A 27,926-nucleotide genomic window follows, 5' to 3' on the forward strand; every position below is an offset into this window, starting at 1 on the left:
GAGGAAGAGCAAGGGGAGCTGGGCAGAGGAGGAAGGCATTAGCAAAAGCCTCTCTTTCAGCTTGGTCCTGGAGCTAAGAGGGAGACTTTGGAGTCTGTTGGGTGAGGCCAGCCTTCTCCCTGCAGCCAGAAATGCCCTTACGGAGACATCTCCACAGGGGGTGGGGGAACCCTGGGGGCTGAGTGACCAACAGAAGGTTATAGCAACAATTTAGCCAAGAGGGAGTTAGGGCTTTGGGGGAGGATCATCTTATAGGGATCCCTATAAGAGAGGCTGGGAAGGCAGAAATGACAATTTCTTGAGGTATTCTATAAATGTCAGTTATGATGGAATGCACTCTGATGAGAAATGTTGGGAATAATATGATTTTTCACTTCTTCCAATATTTTGCTGCCTATGGACCTAAATTTAAACTTTAAAATTATCCAATGTGATGCAGGGCATCTAAGAGGCAGGCCCTTGCCTGGATCTTGCAACTAAGAGGATCTGATTCCCAGCACCAGCTTTCACTCCTTGGTTTCACTCCTTGGTTTGGACAATGGGTAGGAGAGGGTAGTAAGAGGGAGGATTTGAAAGTGTCACCCTCTATGATAATGAGAAGGAGCTGCTTTGGATGCCTTGATTTTAAGATGCCTGGGGGACATCAAAGACACTGTTCATGAGGGTAAGAGAAGAGGGCCAAACCAGAAGCATGGAAATGTCCAAAATCAGCGGCTCTGACAGAGACATCCATCACAGGGGAGACATCGAGTGGTCAGAGGGGTCACAGGAGAACCAGGAGAGGAAAGAAAATTACAAAGGACCCAAGGGATCCCAGGGCAAGAATGGGTCAACAGTAAATGCTGAGGAGACCCTTGGGAGGAAGAAAGATCAGCAGAATGTCAAGTTGAATGATGAGAACATAAGGCAGGGCTTAAAAAGGGTGAGAGACTGGGAAATGGGGGCATCCTTTAGGATGACTTTCTAAAAGAAAGTAACTAAGGACAGATATTGGATGGCAGCTAGAGAAGACGGTTGGATTGGATAAGATACAATTGGTAAACGTTATCCTAAAGAAAGAAGTGTTTTTCATGCACCTAGCTTTATTGGAAAGTAGCTTGCTATTGGGATAAGACTTTGTACTCATGTACATTGTTGATCACACAAAACACATAAAACTAGAAGAGACTTGGGTATCATTTAGGACACTTGTCCATTTTACAGAAAAAATGGAGAATCACAGAGTCGAATGACTATTCCAAGATCACCCAGAAGCCTTAGAAAGGAACAGGACTGGCCTGCTGGCCACAACTGCCTCCCTTCCTCCATGCTGTGCCGTTTTATTTTAAATCACAAGAAGATTACCTCAGAGATTGTAAATTCAATTCGTGCATATTTGTAAGATCCATTCATTACTCTTCCTTAATTACATCTGACACTTTCAGACAACTATGACCAATTTTTTATTAACTGCAGGAGAACAAAAGTCCCTTGGTTTTTAAAGCAGGGGAAAGTTTGACATAGAGAAGCTACTGGGATTTTGGTCGGGTTTTTTAAATAAGGAAAATCAATTTGTTCATCTCAAAATATGTCAAAAATAAACTTGAAAACTGATGAAGCCCTTTTTAATTACCACTGACCATCTTAGCAAATGCAGCCATAATTGATCTGACCCAAATATGCCTAAACCAGATGTCCTGACGTGAGGATCATTTTGGAGGTTGAAGCCTGAGGAATTCATGAGAATTTCCCAGTTAAAGGGCCTATAGAAATAATCATAAGCTAACACTGAACTGCCCAGTTCTCTGTACCTCCCTACAGCCCATCCCTCTTCCACACTTTCCTGTTTCTTTTAAGAGCATCCTGGTCTTCCACTTTCAGTTTGCCAGCTAGGACTCATCCTCAGCCCCTCACTTTTACTTCGCCCATTTATCCAATACATTGCCAAGTATGTCCACATCTTTGCTCCTCCGGACACCCCCCCAATTACTTCAGGTCTGCCCCCTCATACCTGGATTACAGCCAGCAGCCCCAGCTGGAGTGCTTGTCAAGCTTCTCCCTTCCCCACTGCACTTTTCACAAGCCACCAAAGTGAAGATCTGACCATGTCACTTCCTTTCCATATCACCTTCTTATCCAAGTGACTCCGGGGGCTTCTGATCTGGCCTTTAAACCTAGCTGCAAATGAGCCAATTCATTCCACATGTTTCCCCTTCACACCCTCTTGGATCACGCTGGCTTGGTTCTTCTCTCTGTTCCTCATCCACAAACTCCATCTCCCATGTCTGTCGTTACACTGGTTCCCAGGTCTGAAATGCACACCTTCTTCACCTCCACTCCACTAATTTCCTTTACAACTTGGATTGACCGTCACCTTCTGCAAGAAACCTTTTTGGCTGAGTACGTTGCCCCAAACAGCTAGTGCTTCTCCTCTTCACCAGCCCCCCAAGTTTCCTTATGTCTTTGTATGTAAGCTGTCTCTTCTAGACTATTTAATGTCTGTAGTGCCTATTGACTAGTGTTACCGACAGACACTTTCCTGCAGAACACAGTTGATGCTCTTACACTATCTATCAGAAGTAAGGAAATCATAGATCAGAGACAAAAGTTTTGGAAAAGTCAGAGCAGAAACAACAAAGAGAAGAACCCTATAACTTGCACCTTATTGAGAATATATGTAGTAGTGAGCATATTAGCTACTAAAGCAAAGTTCTTTTCATTGTAAAAAGCATAAGAAATGTTCTTTTATAAAATTCATGACATATTCAAAGTAGGCAACCTTGCTACCAAATGCTATCACAAGAAACAACTGCTCATTTTAACAATTAAAAAATTCCAAAAGAAAAAAGGTCCTCAATATTCATCATGAAAATGTCACATCTAGAGTTACTTTCCAGTTTTATCACATAGTTAAATTACCGACTACATGGCAGTTCAAAAAAAATATGCTGATGAAATGCTAATCAGGGTTCATATTACACGTATGTGGTATATTGCTGCCTCCAAGTGGTTCAATGATGAATTACAAAGCTGGAAAAAGGGAGAAGCTTCCTTATTATCAGGAACTTCTCAAACTACATATCAAAAGACCAAATAGATATAGTTCATTTTTTAAAAAACAGTCACATAGCCTGGATCTGACTCACAAGCAACCTTATCTTCCCGTCTTGTGGATAGGAATATCATGGGAAGGACTGGTTATGGACAGGAGCTGTGACACCGAGTTCAAAACCTCAGGGATTCTCCCCAAATCTATAAACAAAGAACAAATTGTTGGGGCTTTTCTCCTGTAGTCTCAACAGAGGTGTCCCTCCATTCAGAAGTTGGACACTGCAACCTCCGAGAAAGAGTTTTAGTCTAGTGGAGGGTTCAAAGATCACCCTTGGAGAAAGTTTGTCCAGTGGAGGGTTCAAAGGTCAACAGCAAGAGGTCAAGAAGTCATTGGAAAGAAAGAAAATAAAGGCAACAGGTATAGTTAAACCTTCCTGGGAGCTCAGCTCTAAAAGGGAAAAGATGTCAGGTTAAGGAGATGTCAGTCAGGTCTTTTAATCATGGAAACACCTGGCTGTATTTGTAGGTGGCAGGGAAGCAGCCTTTACTAAAAGATTAAAAAGATTAGAGAATGAGAAAAAATGACCAAGGGGTAAATCTAAAAAGAGTTCAGCAGTGTTAAATTAAGATTGCAGTAGGCCCCTAGTCTTATTTTTACCTATTCTCTCCCAATCGTTCCTCAGTTCTACAAATTTTAATGTCTACGTGCTGAAATGCCTTTAAATGTGTCAAAACATTGGGTGGGGGGAAAAAAAAAACAAGCCCAATTTTCTTTTTCTTTTATTCCATAATTGTTTGTAGAATATTGCAACATGGTTGACACTTCAACCAACCTAAATTAACAAAAAGAGATGCATCACAGATACAGGGTAGGCAACTGAAGTTGCTCATGAAGAGTATTTACTTACAATTCTTCTCCTTGTTTTGCTTTCTTATCTGAAACCAGATAAACTGTCCCAAAGCTTCCACTTCCAAGCTTCTGTTGAAGAACATAACGTCTTGCAATCAAAGTCTTTGAGGGAGTGGAGACAGCTGTTGATACAGTCACACATTTGGCAGCTTCTTGGAATCTCAGCATCACTCCAAATTATACTGAATGTTTATTCATTTATAGAGATTGAAAATTCAGGTATCCTAAGAATGTTCATATTCATCCAAGTGGTGACCACAGAGCAATTCCTTAAAGATGAAAATGTCATGTCAGATTTGACACAGTATGCGAAAATAACAAAATACTCAAGGCTGTCATATATGAACACCACTGCCTTGCCAGGCTTTGGTGAGTTCAGAGCTGCATCCATGCTATCTTGAGGAGTTCTGGTGATTCTAGCAGAGGATGATCTGCTAGAAAGGGTTTGGTTTTTTGTTTTTGGTTTGGTTTGGCTAAAATTCTACAAGTTTTGTATCATTTCTTTCTTGTCTATACATAATCTAGTTACCTACATTTTCACCTGCTCTTACCATTCAGAATTCAAACACTTTTTGGATCACAAAGAACAAGTGTTCAAATGAGTTAGGATCAAGGAACAAAATGTTCCTGCTGGGGAAGCGGAGGAGAGTCACACTACTGATTTCATGGATTTTAGGAATTCCGGGTGAAAAAACCATCTCTACCTCTGTAAATGTGCAACTGTTGCACAACTATAGTCTTTGAGAAGTGCAGTGACCTCGACAGGGTCACTCAGGCAGTAGTTATCTAAGGCAGAACCTGAATCCAGGTGCTCCTGACTCTGAGACAGACTCCCAACCACTGCACTCCCAAACCGTTGCTCCCCTGGCTGCTATCGATTTATAATTAGGGTTTCTGTTGTCATTATACCAGCTAGCGTTCGCAGGGATAATAAGGACCGGGATGATGGGGAAGAAGTGTTACTCCGCAGCCTAACGAAGATCGAACTTATATTCAACAATTACATCCTATTTCTGGAATTCATTCTGGACAACAATTACCTCATCAAAGAATGAAAAATAAGTTTAATTTTTCCAATAAATAACAATCTCCACGTACTATCGTAATAGTAACTAAGAGACCTGCTATACGTGACACCATCTTTAAAAAAATTATCTTTGGGGAGACAGAAAAGTTGTAAAATGTTTCTATTGGCATTGATTTAAAAAAAAAAAAAAAAAAGGGTTACTTGTGGGTAAAAAACTGCTTTGTCCAACCACGATTATTCTTTTTCACGCCGTGGGGGTTTGGGGTGAGAAGCCTCAGCAAAGAGCATCACGAGATACGGAGACAGAGTGAAGCAAACGGTCCAAGCACCCCTTGCCGAGGCGCGGATTCAATTCTCGGGATTAGCTGGGGGACCTAATCCCAACCCATCTTCATGCTCCGGTTTCCTTACCCACCAAATGAGGGGCTGAAAGCTTTGCACACTTCTAAGGGTGACGGCCTCCGTAAACGGTGATTCTCTCCCACCCTCATTTACGGGCGAGAAAACCAGAGCCGAGAAGTCCGGGCCCAAGCGAGCCGCCCCCGGCTTGTCTCCATTACTCCGGGGGCCGTGCGCCTTCGCGCGCGGCCGCGGGAGCGGGTCTCGTCCGGACACCCCCGCCCCCCCCTCCAAGCGTCACTGAAGCCCCACGCGTTTCGGACTGGGTAAGCCCCGGGAAACACTGCATCGCGAAGCTTCCGGCTCGGGGACCGAGGGCCGCGCGCGCGCTTTCGCCAGCGCCCGATTAATGAAGCGCCCGCGGCGGCTGGGAGGACGCCGCGGGCGCGGCCGGCCCGCCTCAGTGTTCCCACCTGCGGAATGGGGAGAGGGCGGGCGCCTCCCTCCCAGAGGGCTTGTGCGGGCGGTTGCTGTCGGTTACTCAGGGCAGCCCGGGAGAAGGGGCCCTAGGAAAGAACGCCGCCTCCCGGGCTTGGCCAGGGCACGGAGCGGGAGCGACGGGGACGCGGAGGGAGGGGACCCAGAGCCCGGCCCGCGCCCCTTTACCTGTCCCGGGAGGAGGAGCGGCGGGGGCGGAGGCGGCTGCAGGGGGCCGGGGAAGCGGCCGAAGCCTCAGGGCAGCCGCGCCCGCCTCCGCCTCCTTCCCCAGCCACGGATGACGCCACGGCCGGGTCACGTGGCCAAGGTGTTTGCGCACCGTCGCTAGGAGACGGACGCGGAGAAGTGTAGGAACCGGCCATGACCGTTCCGGAAGCGGGAGTGGCTCCGGCGCCCGCCCTGGAAGGGGCAAGCGAAACGTCTAGTTCTCACGGGGACGTCTCCCTAAACTTCCGTGGCATCCCCGCCCTCGCCTGTGTCCTCCATGGCCTCGCATAAAAGCTCCCGGCGCCTGGAGGAGAAGTAGAATGCCTGGGAGGGGAGCGCTCTGTGGCTCACACGTCACATCCGGCCACTGCCGCAATCTCGCGTTACCCGCGTCCCACGACTTCCGGCCTTGCAGCACCCCGTTCTCGCACTTTCCGCACTCCTCGGCTTCTGGCGCTCGAGGAAGAGCAGGTGGGGCCCGCGGCTGGAGCGGCCGCCGCACGGGGGCGGGAAAGAGGTCGGGGAGGACGGAGTCCTCGAGGCCAGGATGGAACGCGAGGGGCCCGAGAGGGACGCGGAGGGAAGGGGACGGGCGCGAGGCCCCACCCCGCTCTCCTCGCACAAGCTGCCGGGGGCGCAGGGGAGAGAGCCCCGCGCCAGGAGTTCCAGCCTTACCCCAGCCGGCGACGCCGGGCGAGTCAGTCGCTGCCCTCTTGCCCCACACGTGGGTCCCCCTTGAACGGCCTTGGTCACCAAAACCTCGCAGTCAGGTCTTGCATCAGCAACGCACGGGGGCGCACAGGCTCCTTGGAGGCGATGCCGGAGGCACCGGGATGCAGCTGGAGGCCGATTATCCCACTTGCATGGCTTCCGGCTGCTCCTGGCGCCCGGCTCTCCGCCGGCCCACCTCGGGGCGCCCTGGGCAGGGCTCCCGGGGCGGCTCGCCATCGTGCAGACGGGGAAACTGAGGCAGGCAGGGAGAAACGGCCTGTCCGGGAAGTCCCGTCTCCGAGTCCGGGAAGTCCCGTCTCCGAGTCCGGGAAGTCCCGGCACCGAGTCCGGGAAGTCCCGTCTCCGAGTCCGGGAAGTCCCGGCACCGAGTCCGGGAAGTCCCGTCTCCGAGTCCGGGAAGTCCCGTCTCCGAGTCCGGGAAGTCCCGGCACCGAGTCCGGGAAGTCCCGTCTCCGAGTCCGGGAAGTCCCGTCTCCGAGTCCGGAAGTCCGGCCCGAGTCCGGAAGTCCCGGCACGAGTCCGGAAGTCCCGGCACAGTCCGGAAGTCCGTCTCCGAGTCGGAAGTCCGTCTCCGAGTCCGGGAAGTCCGTCTCCGAGTCCGGGAAGTCCCGTCTCCGAGTCCGGGAAGTCCCGTCTCCGAGTCCGGGAAGCCCCGGCACCGAGTCCGGGAAGTCCCGTCTCCGAGTCCGGGAAGTCCCGTCTCCGAGTCCGGGAAGTCCCGGCACCGAGTCCGGGAAGTCCCGGCACCGAGTCCGGGAAGTCCCGTCTCCGAGTCCGGGAAGTCCCGTCTCCGAGTCCGGGAAGTCCCGGCACCGAGTCCGGGAAGTCCCGTCTCCGAGTCCGGGAAGCCCCGGCACCGAGTCCGGGAAGTCCCGTCTCCGAGTCCGGGAAGTCCCGGCACGGCCCCTGCTGGGGCAGATTTTTATATCCTTGCTCCAGAGGATGGATTTCAGTGCTGGGTTTGGGGACACATTTTAAAGCGCTTTTCCTTGCCCCCGCCCCCGAGTAAATGGACATTTTAGGGTGTGGGGAATCCCGGGGTTAAGGACATTTCTGAATATCAGCAGGAAACTTTTTAAGTTTCCAAATGACAGCCAGCAAGCGTGATCCGCGCCGGTTCCGTCTGTCACGGTCCCGTGTCAGACAGCGGGGTCCGCCTGACTGACCCCGTACCTGGGACACTGCGGGGGACATCCCCAAAATCTCCGACCTCCATGGGCCTCATGAATTAGCCCCTTAAGATCCCATGGGGAATGAGGCTGATTTCCAAGTGATTGTGCAGGTCCCTAGAACTTGGAGCCTCAGTGACAACCTGCCTTTGGTGCTGGGGCCCAAGGCCCTCAGAGGCCCCGACTCCCTAAGTCGGGGGTGCTCTTCCCTCCCCCACCCGGATTGGTCCGCACTGATTGAGGGGGCCTGCCAAACGCCCCGCTCTTCCCAAGGCGCGGTGGCCTGATCTGTCCCGGGCCCCCCTCTCTGGCTCCCTCCTGCCACAGCCCCCCGCGGGTGCCAGGCTGAGCCCTCCACTCTCTCCTCAAGCTGAGCTCCCCTCTGGTCTTGCCCTGGCAAGGTAGGATGGGTTCTGTGCTCTCTTCCACACCTGTTCTGGGTGCTGTAGTTCTCCTGATCGCCCTATCTCGCAGGGAGGTCATCAGTAGGAGGCATCTTAACTGGTAGAAGTCTCCGAAAGTAGGGCTAGAGTCTGGCTTCATACCCCAAGTTCCCAAAGAAAGTCCCTTAGAAACTCCCTCCTAGCTTGGGATAAGGGACAACTCTCCATTCAACCAGGGATGCCCGAAAAAGCAAGTGATTAAGCTGCAACATTTGGTCCAAGACAAAAAACAATTCAGCTGGGAAGCCCCTGCGGCTCAGCTCCCACTCTCTTAATTATTAGACATTGGAAGACTTAAGCCTAGGTATGAGGGACAAAAATCCTGAGCATCTATCTATCTACTGCCTTTGGATCTGCTCCCACAATTCAGTCTTCTGATGGCATCTGCCTGTTTCTCCTGTGGTCCTTCCTCTCACCCCTGCTACCTCTTTGATCTTGCCTCCAGCCTACCTTCACCCCTTCCTCTCCAATTCTCTTGCTTCTTCTCCCTTGCCTAATTATTCCACCTTGCCAAATTCTGGGAAGCCTCCTAATAACTGCCTCTTCCAAAGCCTCCCTGGAAAGTGCAGCTCAAATAATCTCTATGTAGTCTTCAACTATGGCCAGTGTAAATTCTGAGAGGCAGGGCTCCAAGTAATGAAAAATTAATTTATTAAACAGCCTGGCCTTAATAAATTAAGGGTTCCTGGTTAGTCAGCTTATTTAATAAATTAATTTTTTTCAGTTCTTGGAGCCCTGTCTCTCAGAATTTTCATTCACCACCTTGACAAGTAGACCATGGGGAATGGTGAATACATTTTTACCTAGAGTATACAATCTTCCAAACTTACAGAGTCTTTCACTCTCTCCCACCTTACCTTATGTTTCTTGTTGTTCTAACTTAGCAAGATCATGAAACTAAAGTTTATTTTTTTTTTTTACCTTTGGATTTGGCCTTTTTTTTATATAAGGTCCCTTTTCTAAACAAAAACAAACAAAAAACTAGTATAGCCAGAGTTCCTAACGTGATTCCACTTGGTTTTTAGAACAGTAGAAAGTAATAACCTTTATATCCAGCATCCTAAAAGTCTTACTGCCATTTTAAACCTGGGACAGATATCCTGTCTTCAGGATTCCTACAATTTTATTGAAAACTTGCATCTTTTTTTGTCTTGAAGGCAGTTCCTTAAACCATCAGTATGGGTATCCGTGGACTAATGAGTTACGTGGAAGATCACAGTAGTCAATTCTTCATTGATTTGAAATTGAGGGACACTAAAATTATTATTGACGGCTATGCACTTTTCCATCGACTGTATTTTGATTCAAACGTGGATCTACGGCATGGAGGAGACTATGATTCTTTTACCGATATTACACACAGATTCTTTGAATCACTCTCTGCTTGTAAAATTCATCCATATGTTGTATTAGATGGAGGCTGTGACATTTCAGATAAAAAACTCCTCACCTTAAAGGACAGAGCCCGGGAGAAGATCCAGGTAGCGTATTCCCTTTCTCTTGGTGGGAGGGGAAATCTGTTGCCTTTACTCATCCGAGAAGTATTCATTCAAGTCTTGAACAAGCTTCACATAGACTTTGTCCAATGCTTCTCCGAAGCAGACAGAGACATCATGACACTTGCTAACCATTGGAATTGTCCCGTGTTAACGATGGATAGTGATTTTTGCATTTTTGATCTGAAAGCTGGCTTTTGTTCTCTGAATGGTTTTCAATGGAAAAACCTGGCAGTGTTTAAAGATACATTTCACTACTATATCCCTGCCAGATGTTTCTCTGTAGATAAGTTCTGCAGTCATTTCAACAACATGAATAAAGCCCTGTTGCCTGTCTTTGCTGTGCTGTGTGGTAATGACTACATCAATTTGCCTGTCCTGGAAACCATCTTCAGCAGAATGAGTTTCTCCTCTGGAACCTCCAGCACCAAAGGGAGAAAGCACCAGCGAATTCTGGGACTCCTTAACTGGCTGTCTCATTTTGATGCCCCCTCTGAAGCTTTAGATAATGTGGTGAAGTACCTGAAAATGAATGACAGGGAAGCGGTTAGAGATCTACTTTGGGCTTCACTGGAAGAATACCAACCATCTCCAGTGAAGCTACAGGATTTCTTCCAGCTCGGCGCTTATGTGTCTCCCTGCGCCACCAACCTGGGCTTACCGGAATGGATACAGCTGGCTTTGGCGAAAGGGCAGCTTTCTCCTTTTGTCTGTGATGCGTTGTCATTACGGCGGACTATTCTTTATACCCAGGTGGAGAACATGCAATGCCCAAGTGCCCACGTTGTCTCTCTGTCCATTCGGAAAGTCATCTATGGGCTTCTTCAGAATTCTTCTCCAAATCTAAATAACGTGTCCCGAAGCACAGGCTCCAAACAACCAGTAGCTTTCAGTGAGATAGAAAGGATTGATAAGAATATCGCAACAGTGGTTACTCATGCAGCAAAGCTTCCAGAGGAATATCGGGAATTAGGCAGATTGAATGTGGTAAGTGTCCAGGATCGTGATCATAATGGCCCAGCATATAGGAGCCCTAGACCACTAGTGACCATTTTATATTTAAGAATGGGGGTTATGTGGCCAGAAAAACTAGAACCTGCTGTCCCCAACAGTAACAGAGAAATTAGGAAGTTGGAGGACGCGGAGGGAATAACAAATTCTGTTTTGGATACATTCCAGTTTAATAAGTCTACTAGATGTCCAGTTAGTCTGAAATGTGGTTGGAGGTCAGCAGGAAGGCTGTTAGGGTGGGGGATAGGTAAATTAAGAAATGTTCAATAGAGATGTTAGTGAAATCCATGGAAAAGGAAAGGAAGGTCTGTAGAGAAGGGAACATTGATGTCCTCTGGGGATTTGTGGAAATGGTGATGTAAAAGGCACAGTATAGCCAGAGGCACAAAGGTGAGAAAAGCACAGAGGCTAGTAGGGCAGTTTGGCTGACAGCTCTTGCTCACTATGTCTGACATAAAATCCTTCTTTTCCCAAGTCCTGACCCTCATTCCCTGTTTTCTGTCACTGGGTCCCCATCTTCCCCAGCTCCGAGGCTTAAAACTCCATTTAATTATTTTAAGGCCAGAATCTAAGTAGGTTAGAAAAAGCGCTGACCTTGGAGTCAAGGGTTCAGATGCTGCCCCTGACTTGTGTGATTTCCCCTCCCTGGGACAGTTTCCTCATCTCTCCAATGAAGGGATTGGGCTAGCTGGCTTTAGAAGCCATTTCTGGCTGTAGATCCATGAGCCTGTGAAAAAACTTGATTTTTACAAAAATAACTCCTACCTCAAAAATTGTGCATAAGGAAATGAGATGTGATATATGTAAAATAAAACAAAACTTCTTAAACGTTTTTTACTCATGACCCCTTTTGGCCCAAGAAATTGTTAATGCAACCCCCCCCCCCCCAATATACAGATATATAACATAGGTATATAAATCAAACATTTATTGATACTAAAGTGTTAACTATTATTGCACCACCACCCCCTCGCGGGGCTTCACTTACAGTCCTTTCGTTCAGTATTTAACACCTTTCATCTGTATTGTTTGATCCTATATGTTCACATAAGAAAAAATGTCAGGTTTCCCTATATGTGACTGAGATATTTGCTATGTTCTTTCAGCTTTCTCTCTCTAAGCGTAAGAATCTTCTGTTAGAAACCCTGAAAGTGAAAGAGGGTGTCCTGGACCCAATTCCTGTTTCCCTGAAGTTACCCATTGCTGTCACTTGCTTTTGGTTACAGTCCATAGAAGGCCAAGCAAAACTATATCATGTACAAGCTTTACTGATGGGAATGGTAGTTGGCCAGTTGCAGAAGATGATCAGTGAGCCAGGTAGGTATCGGTGGTCTATAGAAACCAGCCTCTCTTCTTCCAGGAACTCATTTATCCTTCTATCCTAAAGTTTAAAAAAAGGGGGGGGGGAAGGCTTCTAATGTGATGGTACCAACATGTGACACATTGCCGACCTGTCACCTTCAGTGGTCGCATAAGCAAAAGTCAATTTTTTTTTTAAATAACTTTTTATTGCCAGAACCCATGCCAGGGTAATTTTTTACATTATCCCTTGCACTCACTTCTGTTCCAATTTTTTCCCCTCCCTCCCTCCACCCTCCCCCCCAGATGGCAAGCAGTCCTATACATGTTAGATAGGTTACACTAGATCTTGGATACAATATATGTGTGCAGAACCGAACAGCTTTCTTTTTACTCAGGGAGAATTGGATTTAGAAGGTATAAATAACCCGGGAAGAAGAAGAAAAATGCAAGCAGTTTACATTCATTTCCTAGTGTTCTTTCTTTGGGTGTAGCTGCTTCTGTCCATCCTTGATCAATTGAAACTAAGTTAGATCTTGTCTTTGTTGAAGAAATCCACTTCCATCAGAATACATCCTCATACAGTATTGTTGTTGAGGTATATAATGATTTCCTGGTTCTGCTCATTTTGCTCAGCATCAGTTCATGTAAGTCTCGCCAATCCTCTCTGTATTCGTCCTGCTGGTCATTTCTTACAGAACAATAATATTTCATAACATTCATATACCACAATTTACTCAACCATTCTCCAATTGATGGGCATCCATTCATTTTCCAGCTTCTGGCCACTACAAACAGAGCTGCCACAAACATTTTGGCACATACAGGTCCCTTTCCCTTCTTTAGTATCTCTTTGGGGTATAAGCCCAGTAGAAACACTGCTGGATCAAAGGGTATGCACAGTTTGATAACTTTTTGAGCATAGTTCCAAATTGCTCTCCAGAATGGCTGGATGTGTTCACAATTCCACCAACAATGTATCAGTGACCCCGTTTTCCCACATCCCCTCCAACATTCTGCATTATCTTTCCCTGTCATTCTGGCCAATCTGACAGGTGTATAGTGGTATCTCAGAGTTAAAACAGTCAATTTTTGATATGCAGAGCATTTGCCAGTTTCATTTCTTCCTCTAAATTCAGACATAACAGTCATTATACTTCATCAAAGACATTAACATTTTAGGAGTGATTCTTTCCTAAGGTTATTTATTATTGCTCTATAATAAAACAATACTGACAACTACAGAAAATTATAGACATATTCCCTCCCATAATCTTCAGTTAATATGTGAGAATAAATGAGCAAACCAACATCAGCTTCCCTTTTTTCTGCTAAAAATATTCATTTTGAGGAAATGTAATTGGTATAGAAGCATTCTTTGTACAGTGAAAGTATTCTGTTCTTTTAAAGAACTTGATACTCACTTTAAAAGACCATGGATATCACAGCTTTTCTTTATGTAAGTGCAGTTGCAATTCTGAATGAGTTATTACTGCCTTCTGGATTTTCAGCAGTTGCCTAGTTTCATAAGAGATCATTTTTTTCAGAGTAATTTAAAATGAAAAAAGAAAAATCAAAGGAATGGGACCCTAAAATATCTAAGAATTTTATACTTTGAAAGCTCTTTGTCTTAACTGTATCATTTCATACTTTATTAATATATAGTAGCCTAATTAGAGCTAAATGCAAAAGAAGCTTTTGCTTCACTGCTGTGGGAGTTTTCTGTTTATTTGTTCTAACCCTCATGTTTATTTTTTTCTGCTGAGTAAAAGATATGTAAGAAAAGACTTGAGAAAATCTGTTAGCTCTCTTGTTGAGTCCAACAGAAAGACACAAGTCAAGGGTGTTTTGATTTTCCTTTAAGGTTACGGATATAGAACATGGGCAGCCTCGGTGCCTGCTTGCTCATAAATTTGAAATGGCATAGGGCCTTTATGCATTTTCCAGATAGCTTATATAGCCTTTGCATATATCCAGCCTTCCTTTGGTACTTGAAAAAGTTGATAATACAGTTTGGGCTCCCATTCCTGCTAGATTTGAACTTTCCTCTTCAATGCCAACATGCTATTCATTCAAGTGTTATTTACCCAGATGAGTGAGCTATACGCACTCATTTTTCAGACTTTCATGAAAATAGATTTCAATCAGACTTGTATAAAGAAAATGTTCATATACATTTCACAGACCACGATTTCAAGAACTAAGCTTATACTATGTAAGACTTTGTATCTAACCAGTGTTCTGGAAACTATCCTAAGTATTCAACACAATGAAGTTAAAGATTCAGAAGAGAATTTTCAATAGAGTATTGGCATTCAAATGCCTTCAAAGCAAATAGTCTTCAAAATTAAAAAAAGCCAAGTGGCAGGATATAGAAGATTTTTCCTAATATAAAAGAAAATAGTATTTCCATTTGGCTGATGCTTTTGAAACTTATGGAGTCTGTATGGCTAGAGATTTTCTGAAGTCTCCGTAAACACTACTTTTAGGTTTCTTTTTCCTGTAGATCATGAGGAATCGCCTATGGATGGTGCAAAGCTGTTCTGTGACCAATTTCTTAAGGTGAAAGAAAATAAACTGCAAAGAAAATTGGATTTCGATACTGCCCATGTTTTCTGTCAGTGGCAGTGCTGTCTCCAGATGGGATTCTATCTCAATCAGCTTCTGCTGACACCTTTACCTGAGCCCAACATCACATGGTAAGAAAAGCCAGGCCTGGAAAAGCACAGAAGAGAGGGCAAAGAAGGAATGAGGACTCTCTCATTTCAGGCCTACTGGGTCCTTATGGCAAAATAATCACTTCCTGATTAATGAGTCAATTTGGTTATTTTTCAAAAGCAACACTGCCTTTCCATCCCAAGAGCTCTAGGCCAATGAATTCATGGTGTTAGACCGAAATATCATGACTTTTCTTACAATTGGTCTGCCTAGATGTTTTGTTTTGCTTTGTGTAGGGTCCAGAGCGCTAATTTTATCAGCATTGCTAAGTCCCTAATACACCCTTAGGAAATTCCACCAATGTTTCTGTATTTAAGAGTCTTAAAAGAGAATTACCTCTGGACACTGAAAAAAAGATATAGCTTTGGTCACATTTTGCTTGTGTGTTTCACTCCAGGTTTTTCTTGTTTCAGATCCAGTTCTGTAAGGTACCATGATATGGTAGAAAAAACTCTGGGGTCAAGGAACCTGGGTTCAGATCCCACTTTTGTAATCTTGGCAAAGTCCCTTAAATTCCAGGAGGCGCCCTCCCAGTGTCTCTGTTCTGGATGGTCAGAGAACTCTACAGCACTCTATCCATCCATTGTCCCATGCCTGTCTTTAATGGACATACCTAACCAGTTTCAAACATTGTGTTGTTGAATGATTCAGTTGTTCTAAAATGAACTGCTTTACCTAGTTCTAATAACTGGTTTTTCTAATCTAGCAAGTTTATTTTGAATATAATAGCAAGTCTATTCTTACTGATACCATCTGTAAACTGAGTTTCTAGAATTTTACTAAGTAATATATTAGGTGCTTCCTGACTAAGACTGACTTTCCATCCTCAGTGGGACTGTGACCAGAAGTTAGTGCTTTTAGGCAAGACTTTACACTTTCAGAGGTAAATAAATTGAAGGGTCTCTTGAGTGTCTAATTAAATTTTTCATCTAACTGGCTTAATGTAAAATGGTTTACTTAGAGTCCCCAGGGGCAGCTAGGTGGTATAGTGGATAGAGTACTGGCCCTGAAGTCAAAAGGACCTGAGTTCAAATCTAGCCTCAGACATTTAATGTTTCCTGGCTGTAGGACCTAAGCTATGTCACTTAACCCCAATTGCCTCAGCAAAAAAAAAAAAAGTCCCTAGATTCTCAGTGTACTTTTAGGCTTTTGTGTGAGAGCAGTGACACACTTTCTCTTCCATTTGCACAGGCTGTACAGCGGGACTCTTGTCCATGGACTTTCTCAAGAACTTTCCGCTTCATCCTCAACAGAAAATCTCTTGCGTGTGTGCCCTGGAGCAAAACAGCTTTATAGCCAGCTCTTCCATGGACTAAAGTCTGCTGTCCCCTCAGAACGTCTGTTCCAGAGAGAGAAGTCAAAAGCCAGAAGGAAGAAGCCAAAGAAAACGAACACTAACCTGACAAAGCACCGAGTTGGGACCAGGTCCTTACTTGGTCACGTCAGCAACAGGTTTGGGCTCCTTTCAGTAGAGGACTTGGATGATCAGGAGTCAAAGCTGGAATAAATCCAGACTTTCAAGTCTTGTGGATTGTGACTGAGATGATATTTTCAGGTTTATTCTCTAAATCAATCATGCAGTAGGGATTTCATCATCACTGGAGCTACAGTATTGAGTGCACTTGGAACCCAGGAAAGCCATCACTATAAAATAATTACTTAAAACCTCTCTCAAGGCCCCATAGATTGACTAATAATTATAATAGATTTTCAAATTGCAGTAGCTCTGGCTGTGTATTTGTAAGGTATGTGTGTATATATAATGGATACATGTATACTATATATGCGGAAGTGGGTAGGGGTGTATATAGGTATATACAAAGAGAAATTTTTTAAGGTTTTATATTATATACATCAAGTCGATACCCTTGTAACATGTATTTTATCCCTGGGGATACTACAATGTAGCCATGGAACTGCCATAAATTTAATATTATAGGGAACCAGGCAATTGTTGTTTCTAAAATTATTTTTATAATAAATACTTTTTATGTTTTCATATTCTGTTTATACTAAAAAGTAAAATTTCATAACATAAAAACTGTACTGTGGTGGTATGTATTTTGTGGCGGCTAGAGCATCCCACACACCTCTCTTACAGCTGTGTTTTAATCACTAGACATACGAACTGTGCTGTGGAGGAGGTCACACTCTTCAGGGAAAGATTTTCAGTCTTGCAGGCCCTAAATTTTCAAAGAGCAATTTTCCTCCAACTGTGATTTTTGCTTTAAGCTCTTGGTTTTGGACCTACATAAGTGGTTTTTGGCATAAAATTATCTATAAATTAATGTCGTAACTAATACATTTGAAAATGGATTAAGGTGTCTATCTGTAAACTAGGTCTGAAGAGGTGGGAAACAAAACAAGTCTACTGTATTAATGAAGACAGGAGCTTTGGGACAGACAGCTATTGGCGGTTTTTTAAATAGTCTCTAGACAAATGTTCCTTGAAGCCTTACATGCAAATTTATGTTTCTTAATTGGTTGTGGAACTTTTTCATATTTTTATACATTATTCATTTTGGTTTTACTCACCAGGGAATTTAACTTATTTAATTATCACTGACATTTAAATACTTGGTGGTCATTATACATTTATGAGCTACTGGGATTTGGGGAGAAGTATAATAAGGCAGAATAGGCTAAACAGCATAACAAGCACTTATTAGTATAAATAAAAGCACAATCAGATTCATGGAAAGGAGAGAAGAGAGAGATCACCCATACCGGGGTGGGGACAGAGTGTGGTTTACAGAATCTTCCTGAAGATTACTCTCTAATGCTAAGTAATCACTCCCAAGCCACCATCTGTTTATGAGCACCAACCATTTCCTTCCAAGGCAAAAAATCAGTGGATGAAATGTAGGTCTTAATTTGTCTACCAGTTATTGGCTTCTTAATGGCAGGGTTTTTTTTCTTTTTTAACTCTGTCGCTAACAGAAGAATAAAACATTAATTTAACAAGGGAAATGAAAGAAGGATGTTAAATGTTTTGTTGCATATCTCCAGTTAAAATACTCTAATAAATTTTTCCATGTCAATCAGTACAATTTTTGAAAGATTGTTAACAACAGAAAGGTAAGTTTCTTTACCATATAAGGTTGCTGGGGTTTTTTAAAGCTGAATTAATAATTAGTGATTAATTTCCCCCATTAGTCGTTGAGGATGCTGTGGCCAATCTTGTTTAAGAGCTGGCCATTGTCTAAGCTTGAGTTGCTTGATAAGTGCTAAGAAGGAACATGGTAGCGCGTCCATCCCCATGCCCAGAACCTCTCCAGGCTGTTTTGCTCTTCCCTTTCCATGGGATGGCTTTGCTCACTCACCTCGCACTCAGCGCTACAATTTGACGCCCTGGGACCTAGAAAAACACTCTTGGGGGGGATACTATATAGCAAAGTAGCTCCTGAGTCCTCACTGTTCAAACAAATCAATCACAATGATGCATGAAAACATGAAACATTTAGCCAATGAGAAGATAAAGTTAAGAATCATCAAAACAGTTCAATCATAAGCCTGGGTCACACTTCCCCACCACTACCCAAAGACATAAGCTTATAGAAACCCAGCAGTGATGCACAGAAGTAGGGAGCCTCATGGGTGACTCGCATCACAAGCAGACTCCTCAGAGTTCTGGATGTTTCTGGTCTTTTTAGGGAACAGTCCATACCATGGCCTCTTTGGGACTGAGCCCCCCTCTGAGCCTCTCTCTTTATTCTGCTGAATGAAATGTTTCTCTGCCAGTCTCAGGTTTGCAAGCATTAAATTCTTTTATCTCACACCACCTGTAAGTCTGGGACCTTCAGGTGTTCCAGGCTCTGTCATCCCAGTTTTTGTGTAGCAACCCATCTGATTTAGGCTGAGAAACACTAAACTGATAAATTAGGCCAGATAGAACAAAATTACTTCACATCCAATCGTCCCTTGGTTACAAAACTGTTCTTTGATTCAGTTTCCCAGCAATAAATTTTCCAATTGTTAGGCCACATGTAAATGTTCTATTGGGGACACTGTACTACAGCCATCTTTATTATTAGTCAGTGTCTTTGCCTCTGAGGGCCATGCTTCCATTCAAGTCTCCTCAAAATGCTCTAGCACATTTATCTGAGGGGCTGCTTTTCTCTCATTAGTTTTAGTGATTTTACTCAAGCTACTTTCTAAGTATATCATATAAAATGCCCCTTTTCCCCATTCTTTTCAGCATATAAAATATTCCCCAGAGCAGCGGGATGGTAACAGTATATACAGCACCAGCCTTGGAATCAGGAGGAATACAAATGTTCAAATGAGTTCAAATGCAGCCCCAGACTCTTGATGGTTAATAGTTGTGTGACCCTGAACACATCAACACAATTGCCTCAAAACACATACACACACATATGTACATACATATATGTGTGTGTGGGTATGTATACAGTTTTTTGGGGTGACAATATATTTGTGTGTATATGTTATGTATATGTATATATGTGTGTGTGTGTGTGTGTATGTATCACTTATAATATATTTTAAGAAAAATTGTAATTGATATGTTTTCAAATTTCCTGTTCATGTTTATATCCTTTTGACCATGAGATGGAACTGGGGTGAGTTAAGGATTTCATATAAAAGGTTTTTACTCAGCCTGATTTGAGCTTAAATTCATATTTTTCTTAAGATTACTTTTTTTAGGGGGCAGCTGGGTGGCACAGTGAATAGAGCACCAGCCCTTAAGTTAGGAGGACTGGAGTTCAAATCTGACCTCAGACACTTAACTTTTCCTAGCTGTGTGACCTTGAGTAAGTCACTTAACTCCAATTGCCTCAAGAAAAAATAAAAAATTTACTTTTTTAAAAATCCAGACCTAGCAAAAATGTTTGTGGCAGCCCTGTTTGTAGTGGCTAGAAACGGAAAATTGAAGGGATGCCCCTCAATTGGAGAATGACTGACTAAATTGTGTATATGAATGTTATGGAATATTATTGTTCCTGTAAGAAATGACCAGCAGGATGATTTCAGAAAAGACTGGAGAGACTTACATGAACTGATGCTGAGTGAAATGAGCAGGACCAGGAGATCATTATATAATTCGACAACAATACTGTATGACGACCACTTCTGATGGACCTGGCTCTCTTCAACAATGAGAGGATCCAAATCAGTTCCAATTGATCAGTAATGAACAGAATAAGCTACACCCAGAGAAAGAACACTGGGAAATGAGTATGGACCACAACATAACATTTCCACTCTGTTATTGTCTGCTTGCATTTTTGTTTTTTCTTCTCGAGCTATTTTTACCTTCTTTCTAAATCCAATCTTTTTTGCGCAACAAGAGAACTGTATAAATATGTATACATATATAGGATTTAACATATATTTTAACATATTTAACATATATGGGACTACCTGCCATCTAAGAGAGTGGGTAGAGGGAAGGAGGGGAAAAGTTGAAGCAAGTTTTTGCAAGGTCAGTGTTGAGAAATTACCCATGCACATGCTTTGTATATAAAAAGCTATAATTAAAGTAAAATAAAAAAGCCAGACCTATAATTTCAATGTAAGGAACTCCTGATGATTAAACTCCCAACTGTTCTGAACTTATCTTACAGAGTGGTCTGATGGCTCTCCTCGAGTCACAAAAGCCAATATCTGTCAAAGATGAGACTTGAACCCAAGTTTTGGCATTTCTGCCTGCTTCTCTTCCAGTCATCTGCTGCACTTTTACTTCCTACTTCCCATTTTAAAAGCCTTTATTTGGTAACTGGCAAGCACTTTCCTGGATTTCACACATTGTTCTAAAAGGTTTCCTATCTTTGCTACTCTATGTTGTAACAGTGGATATTTATTTTGTAACCTATAACTCAGCCTAAAGATCTGGGCTCACTACATCCAATTTCAAATCAAAAACGTGTTACATTATACTCTGCTGTATCATCCAGAGACAATCTCTTGAAACATTCTACAAGCTTCAGCTCTATAATTAAAAGTCATCTATGGCAAAAGTGATACAGTCAGCCTATATATCATAGGAACACAAAATAATAGCAATTCTCTGGGATCTGAAGCTTTCTGATGTCTGCAATCGCTTCACTCCATTTTAAAAGGGGTTTATCTGAAGTTACTGGTTGGAGTTTATTTTTTCAGGAAAACACTATTATGTGAAGAATCACAAATTTAAAAATGAAATGGAACTTTACTGATCAGCCATTTAAGTCCACATCTGAAAAAGAATTCCCACTACAGCATACTCACAATGGTTTAAGGCCTCAAATGGGGAGAAAACCCATTACCAACTGAGATAGCCCAATCCACTTTTGAATTGTTAGGACATTTTTCCTTACATCAAGATTAAATCTGTCTCTGTAACTTCTTCCCACTGTTCTTAGTTTGGCCCCCTGGGTTCAAATAGAACAATAGAGTCACATTTTCAAATCATTTCCTTTTAAATACCATTATATTTTTTCCATTTCCCTCATCATATTTTTCTCAAGCTAAAGATCTTCAGTTCTCTCAAATGATCCTTATGGCATGGGATGAAGCCCCTTTAATATTCCAGTTAGAACTTCTTGTGGTCTGAGATAAGACAGGTGAAGCTTTCTCAACAACTCTATGAGACTAGGCCTAAATTACATGATCCCCATTCCCGGAGTCTGCAGATCCAGAAGAACAGGTCTTGGGTCCAGGCAGTAGAAAGTCACATGATCCCCAGGCCTAAAGGTCTCTAAAAGCCAAGACCTTAGGTCAGTGACAGGAAGTGATGTAACCCACAAGAAGCAGACAACATTGGTGACCATTGGTCAGTGATGGTTACTTCCTTTTTGGTCCATCCAAAATTTGGGAAAGGGTTTTAGCGCCCATCCCACACAGGCCTGCAGCTTATCAACAGTTCCCAACCCGTAGTGCCTAGGACTGGGGACAGTATTATAGCTATGATCCAGCTAGGTCAAATTATACTGAGGCTATCCTCTCTCCAGGATAGGAGAAGCTGTGCCTCTCATTCTCAAGTCTTCTCATTAATTCTGTCTGTGACATTCAAAGTCATCAGGAGTCTGAAGAAACACTTCATATATGTATATTTTTAACTTGGAAGCTTTGAAGTTTGGCTGACTTGTGTGCAATTTTCATTCTAGAATTTCTTTCAAGAGATCAGTAGATTCTATTTTCACTTTATACTCTTGGTTATGAATAGTTTTCATTTATAATTTTTTTTAAAATTACAGAATTCAGGCCCTTTTTGCCATAGTTTTCAAGTAATATAATTATCTTTAAATTGTTTTTATGTGACCTATTTTTCAGGTCATTTGTTTCTGGAAGTAGATATTTTATTTTTTTTCCAATTTTTTGATTTTGTTTTAGTTATTGTCTCACAGAATCAATGATTTCTCTTTGGTCTGTTCTAACCAGGTCATAGAACAACTATTTTTCTTTTTTTTTTCCTTTTCTTTTTTTGCTGAGGCAACTGGGGTTAAGTGACTTGCCAAGGGTCACACAGCTAAGAAGTCTTAAGTTTCTGAGGTCACATTTGAACTCAGGTCCTTCCTGACTTCAGGACCGGTGCTCTATCCAATGCAGCACCTAACTGCCTCCTCTATTTTTCTTTCAGATGCTAGATAAGTAAGGTTTTTCCAGCTTCTTGACCAAAATATATGTATTCCTTCCAATTATTTCTTCCAGAGCTCTTATTCCACTTATAATTTCATGTTTTATCTCTCTTTTATTCATTTTTTCCAGATATTCTGATAGTTTTCATAGCCAACTTAATTTTTTCTCTCAAATTCTGTTTACAGTTGTAGTAGAAGTATTTTCTTGTTAAAAGGTTTATCTCTTGGATATCTTCTACTCCATAATAATTCTTTAGAGTATTCAGTGTCTTCCATTTATCCATATTAATCAGCCTTAATTGCTGATTTGGTACTTGATGTCAAGCTTTTCCTGCTCACAAACTCATAAATGAAGTAGTCAAGGATGATTTGGTCCTGACCTTAATTTCCAAGTTTCCTACCTACTGGCTTTTCCCTCACAGCTACAGCAACTTTTAGTGGGAAAGAGCTATGATCTTTCTGACCCCCATAGGGATGTCCCCAGGTATCTTCTGATCCCCTAGAACATATCCTATCAGAAGGCCTAGTTATCTATCTACCTTGTGGCTTTCCCTGCCTGGACACTACTACTGGTGTCTAGCCTATTTTCTTGAAATCATGCTGGATACTCTGTATCACCTACAGCTTATGGACTTCTTTTTATAATGTCCCAGATTGAATAAAATGCTTATTAGTGTTTCTCTTTTCATTTCTTTTTTTTTTTTCCCTTTGGAATAGCATATTTGATATTCAATATCAATTTGATCTGTTACCCATTTTAGATTACTGCTGGCATAAAAGATGGGAGAGGTAGACACCTATTTGATTTTATACACAGTCATCTTAACTGAACAGCAGAATAGATTCTTTAAAAACGCACATTTCAATGAAGATTGATTTTCATTTTCATCTGGCTAAGCCAAAGTAGCTAGGAATCGTGAGACTAGAAGGCCCCAAAAGCCAGGTAAAGGAATTAAATCTTATATAAAAAGTGTAGCTCATATTTTAAACAAAAGGATAACATCTTTGTTTTGGTCCACATGACTTTTCTATATTATTTTAATTTTCTTAGCTGGTCTCATAGCTTCTAATTTCTGTCTACTTTAATTCACTCCTACACACAACTGTTGTTAAGAGTGATCTTTCTCAAATACGGTTTTCTCACTGATAGTGCAAGTATTAGCATTGCTATTTTACAGACCAAAGTAGACAACTAACAAAAAATATAAGACCAAAAGCCATTTTCCCCTGCTGCATCAATGGATATGAACAAACAATTCTCAAAAGAATAAATGCCAGATATTCACAACTACATCAAAGAATGTTTCAAATCCCTAATAATAAGAAAAATGTAAATCAAATCAATCCTGAGATTTCACTTTACATCCAGCCAAGTGGCAAAGATGGGAATTCTTAACACTGAAGAGGCTCTGAAAAGACAGGAACACTTATGCAATGATGAAGTTATGAATCATCATAACCATTCTGGAAAGCAGTTTGTAATTATGGAAATCAAATTACTAAAATATCCATACTCTTTGATACAGAGATTCCCACTCTAAGGCATATATCCAAAAGAAGTCACTGACAAAAAAAAAAAAAAAAAGTTTCATATACACCAAAATTTTTATAGCAACACTTTCTTGTGGTACCAGAGTTAGAAGAAAAGTAGATGGCCATTGATTGGGTAAAGGCTAAAGAAATTATACATGAATGGAATGGATTATCTTTGTGCTGTGAGAATTTACAAATATAATACAGAAAAGCATGGAAGATTTAGATGAACTGATGCAAAATAGAAGTCAGCAGAACTAAGAAATGAATATACACAACTACAATAATGGAGGAAAAAACCAGATCATAAAACAATCAAAACAGAATTTTTGCAAAACTACAAAGATCAAAATTGCAAAAGATAAAAAGAGAGACCACCTCCCCCTACTCCTTGACAAAAGCTGAGAACCATAGGCAAGGAACATTGCATATAACACCTGAGTATTTTGAATTAATTTATTTTACTGAATTGTTGTTTTCTTCTCCTCTCTCTTTCCCCTCTCCTCCACTTTAAAAAATTCTTTGACATGTGGGATAACTCTCTGAAAGAAAGAAAACTACAGAAGAGTAAAGTGAGTAAAAACAAACTCCTCAATTTTTTATAAGGTAGGAAAAAAGTCTAGTGTCTATAGTGTCACTCAAGCAAGGAAAAAGAATTTCAGGGAGAAAGTGGTTAAAAAATAGCACATATAGTTAAGAAATTCAGATGGAAGAAAACTCAGAAAATATTCATCTGATTTATCAAGAAAGCCATTAGTGATCTGAAGGCAATATCATAAAATGTTGGCCAAGGAGACCAGTTTGCAAAGTTTGAAGAGGAAATAGTAGGATGAAAATTCCAGTTTGTTTAGTTTAACTATAAGAAGTAGGAAAAAAACAGGGCAGGAGTTGGAAAAGAGAGCAAGATCAAAGGAAGGAATTTTATCTTCTGAAAGGCAAAGGTGAGGAATAATGCACTTCTTCAGTAATTCAAGTAGAAGCAGAAGGTTGAGTTTCATCCCACTTGTGCCAACTGGGACTGTGTCCAGATTACTACCCTAATAATCCATTATACCAGTATCTCACATACCCCTTTACCATATTTTCCCTACCATATTTGATCTGTACCCCAGATTTATTGAGGACCCATATACCATATAACTCAATGGAACATACTTCAGTATATTCTTTTAGGTCTAAAATAACTAAAATAGCAGATACTCCCAGGAACAAGAGGATTGAACAAAAAATAGCTGTAAATACTTTTTCCGTGTCACAGACTGGAGTTGAACAGACTGAAAGTTTTATCTTTTATAAAGTTTATCTCTCCTGGACTCAGAACCTCAAGTTAAAATTGTATTCCTTTTCCCACCATAATCAGAAAGATGGATGTTGTACATTTACGTATTTGTTCTATAATATCTTTTTTGAGATCCCATTTTAGTTAATCTAACTCAATCTACTAGCCAGCACTATGTGCCGGTTTAAAAGTGAAATATTATTTCTCCTGGGCAGATTTAGTAAGAAAAAACAAACACTTCCTCATGTCCATAGCAATTTTTACTGCGCCACAAATAATTGCTTTTGCCCCTTTTCTTCATGGCTGCAATTTATGTCCAAATCAAGGCCAAACTTGCTACAAAAAATGTTTTTAGACATGAAATTTGGAAAGAAGGAAGTTGGCAGTGTTTCTATCTGTTAAGGATAAAATGAAATCACAGGATCATAGATTTTAAATCTGGAAAGAACTTCTAGAGGTCACTGAAACCAAATCTTCATTCTACAGATAAAGAGACCTTTACCCAGAGAGCTTAAGTGATTTATACTGACACACAAGTAATAAATGGCAGACCTAGAATTTGAACCTGGTCCTTCAGGTCCATGTGCAACCTTTTTTTCTAATTATCCTCTGCTGGCTTTTCATAATCCATGTAAAAGTATTTTACAAGTTTTATCAAAGATTACATATCCCAGAAAGTACAATAACATTAGTAAGGAAAATAATGGTAATAGTAATGATGGTGATAATGATTATAATAATAGCAGATAGCATTTAGTGACTTGTTCTTACAATCCTGGGAGAGAATTTGAATTATTAGTTATCAATCCAGTTGTTACCAATCTTTGTTTGCATTTGAAAACAGTTAGCTAGCTGACATTGATCATAGTGCTTAAGGTGTCCAAAGAGACCCTGGCAGGTGGGTGCTCTGACTCCACAAGCCTACGTGAAATCTTGGGATAAAAAGCAAGCTAGCTATAATTGTCTGCTGCTCAGTCACACACGGCTATTTCAGATATACTGGATGTACCTTCAGCACTGGACAGTAGCAGTGTAAAACTCACCCCAGACTTGGAGGCAGAACACCTGGGCTAAGATTCTGTCATCTATATTTTCTGGAGTCCCATCCATCCCAATTCTAGAGTAAAGCTAGAAGGAGTATTCAGAACCATAACATTCAGTGTTTTTGTTTGTTTCACGAATGAGGGGATGGAATCCTAGAAAAGTTAAATGACATACAAGATTTGCACTGGGGGTGAGTGGAAGCTCCAGGCTGTTTTAAACCATGATTCTTGCACTTAAAATCTAGCACTTTTCCCATTTGTCTGAAGATACCTGCATCTCATCAGACTTTTCCCCAAAAAAATTTATCCTGGAGCAAAATTTAGTAGTTAAAATTCAGCAATTAAGATGTAAATAATGTTACAATAAAAATTATTAGATAGATAAGAATTCTACTTACCAGTCAAAAGGCCCTGGGCAAGACATAACCGTTGTCTGTTGGTTTCCTTATCAGTAAAATTGGGGACAATAGCACCTATCTCCCAGGGTGGTTTTGAGGATCAAATGAGATAATTTTTAGAATGTGTCTTCTATTTGTTTCTTTCTCTAACCAAAGACCAACTTTTCAGAGAGTTAAGAGAGTGAGGGGGAAGCAAGTGATTCTTAAGACCTTTGCTAGGACTTGGATGTACAGGAAAATCACATAATTGGGCAAAGAAGGGTAAGGAATACTTGTCAGATGCTCCTGGAATGATTTTTTCCCTATTCTTTCTTAGATTTAAAAACTGTTAGAACTCAGATGGGTCACAGTATACTCTGTTCATTATGCAAAAACATATTTCTAAAGATCAAAACAAATGTTCACTCATTTTCCTCTCCTAGCTGGTAAAACTTGCATATGAAGAACAAAACAGAAAAAAAAAAAAAAAAAAGTGTGTGTGTGTGGGGGGGTGTTTCCCCTTCTATTTATCAAATGAGAGGATTGAACTCTGATGCTTACATTTATTGCTTGCAATAAAATGCCATAGTTAAGTGCCCTACACCTCCATAAGCATAGCTTTGCTAATAACCAGGCTACCCTCTCCATGGGATATGAATTGTTAATAAAATGAATGGCCTCTCCCTTGCTTTCTACTCACCTGGCATAAACTGTGTTCCGAGCCAGCAGCTATTCCCCAAGCTAATGATATGGCTTACCAACATTTATTATAGGGGGATACAGGATTATTTCGGCGCTACATGCCTGACACTCATACCATCGAGATCTAAATCCTGCCAAACATTAAAGGAACAGATGTCCTACTGATGGTTCTGAGGTAATTGCTTTTCAGTCAGTTACCTCAATAATAAAGACTCATTTTAAAAGCAAACTCAATTTGACTGTGCCATAGCGTGTTCTGCTGACGACAGCCAGATCAGGTCATTACTTGTCTTCAAGATGCTACCTAAATTTTTAAAAACTTGATAGGAGAAACATTATAAAATGCAGCTCCATTATTTCATGTTGTCCCCTTGGATCACCCATGTAAGTCAACCACTTTATCATTGTAAGTATATAAGAGGTATAAATATAATTAGGACCTGGCTTAGATGCTTTGGGAGATGGTGGGATCAGGAATTCAACCTCATAGGAATTTCTGGAAGGCAGTAATTAGTGTAATTAGAGTTAATGTT

General features: G+C 41.7%; 2 protein-coding genes across 3 annotated transcripts in view; one reads left to right on the forward strand and one right to left on the reverse strand.

Moving 5' to 3' along the window:
• NEK11 (NIMA related kinase 11) overlaps nucleotides 1-5,761 on the reverse strand; it is a 244,214-nt gene extending 238,453 nt beyond the window's left edge. Inside the window, 1 exon segment of the mRNA XM_031940247.1 lies at nucleotides 3,939-5,761. Coding sequence (XP_031796107.1) covers nucleotides 3,939-4,108 — 170 coding nt within the window. The 5' untranslated portion in view covers nucleotides 4,109-5,761.
• A 196-nt stretch (nucleotides 5,762-5,957) lies between these two features.
• Nucleotides 5,958-16,838, forward strand: ASTE1 (asteroid homolog 1). Of its 2 annotated transcripts, none has more exons than XM_031940199.1 (5): nucleotides 5,958-6,482; nucleotides 9,513-10,838; nucleotides 11,969-12,179; nucleotides 14,668-14,860; nucleotides 16,071-16,838. In XM_031940199.1, the coding sequence occupies exons 2-5, from the start codon at nucleotides 9,534-9,536 to the stop codon at nucleotides 16,384-16,386; spliced, it is 2,025 nt and encodes a 674-aa protein (XP_031796059.1). In that variant the 5' UTR covers nucleotides 5,958-6,482; nucleotides 9,513-9,533; the 3' UTR covers nucleotides 16,387-16,838. The 2 variants fall into 2 exon arrangements, with proteins under 2 accessions (XP_031796059.1, XP_031796060.1); XM_031940200.1 differs by having other exon boundaries at nucleotides 12,089-12,179.
• Nucleotides 16,839-27,926: the final 11,088 nt, after the last annotated feature.

This window comes from Sarcophilus harrisii, chromosome 5, assembly GCF_902635505.1.
Source record: "Sarcophilus harrisii chromosome 5, mSarHar1.11, whole genome shotgun sequence".
NCBI lineage: Eukaryota > Metazoa > Chordata > Mammalia > Dasyuromorphia > Dasyuridae > Sarcophilus > Sarcophilus harrisii.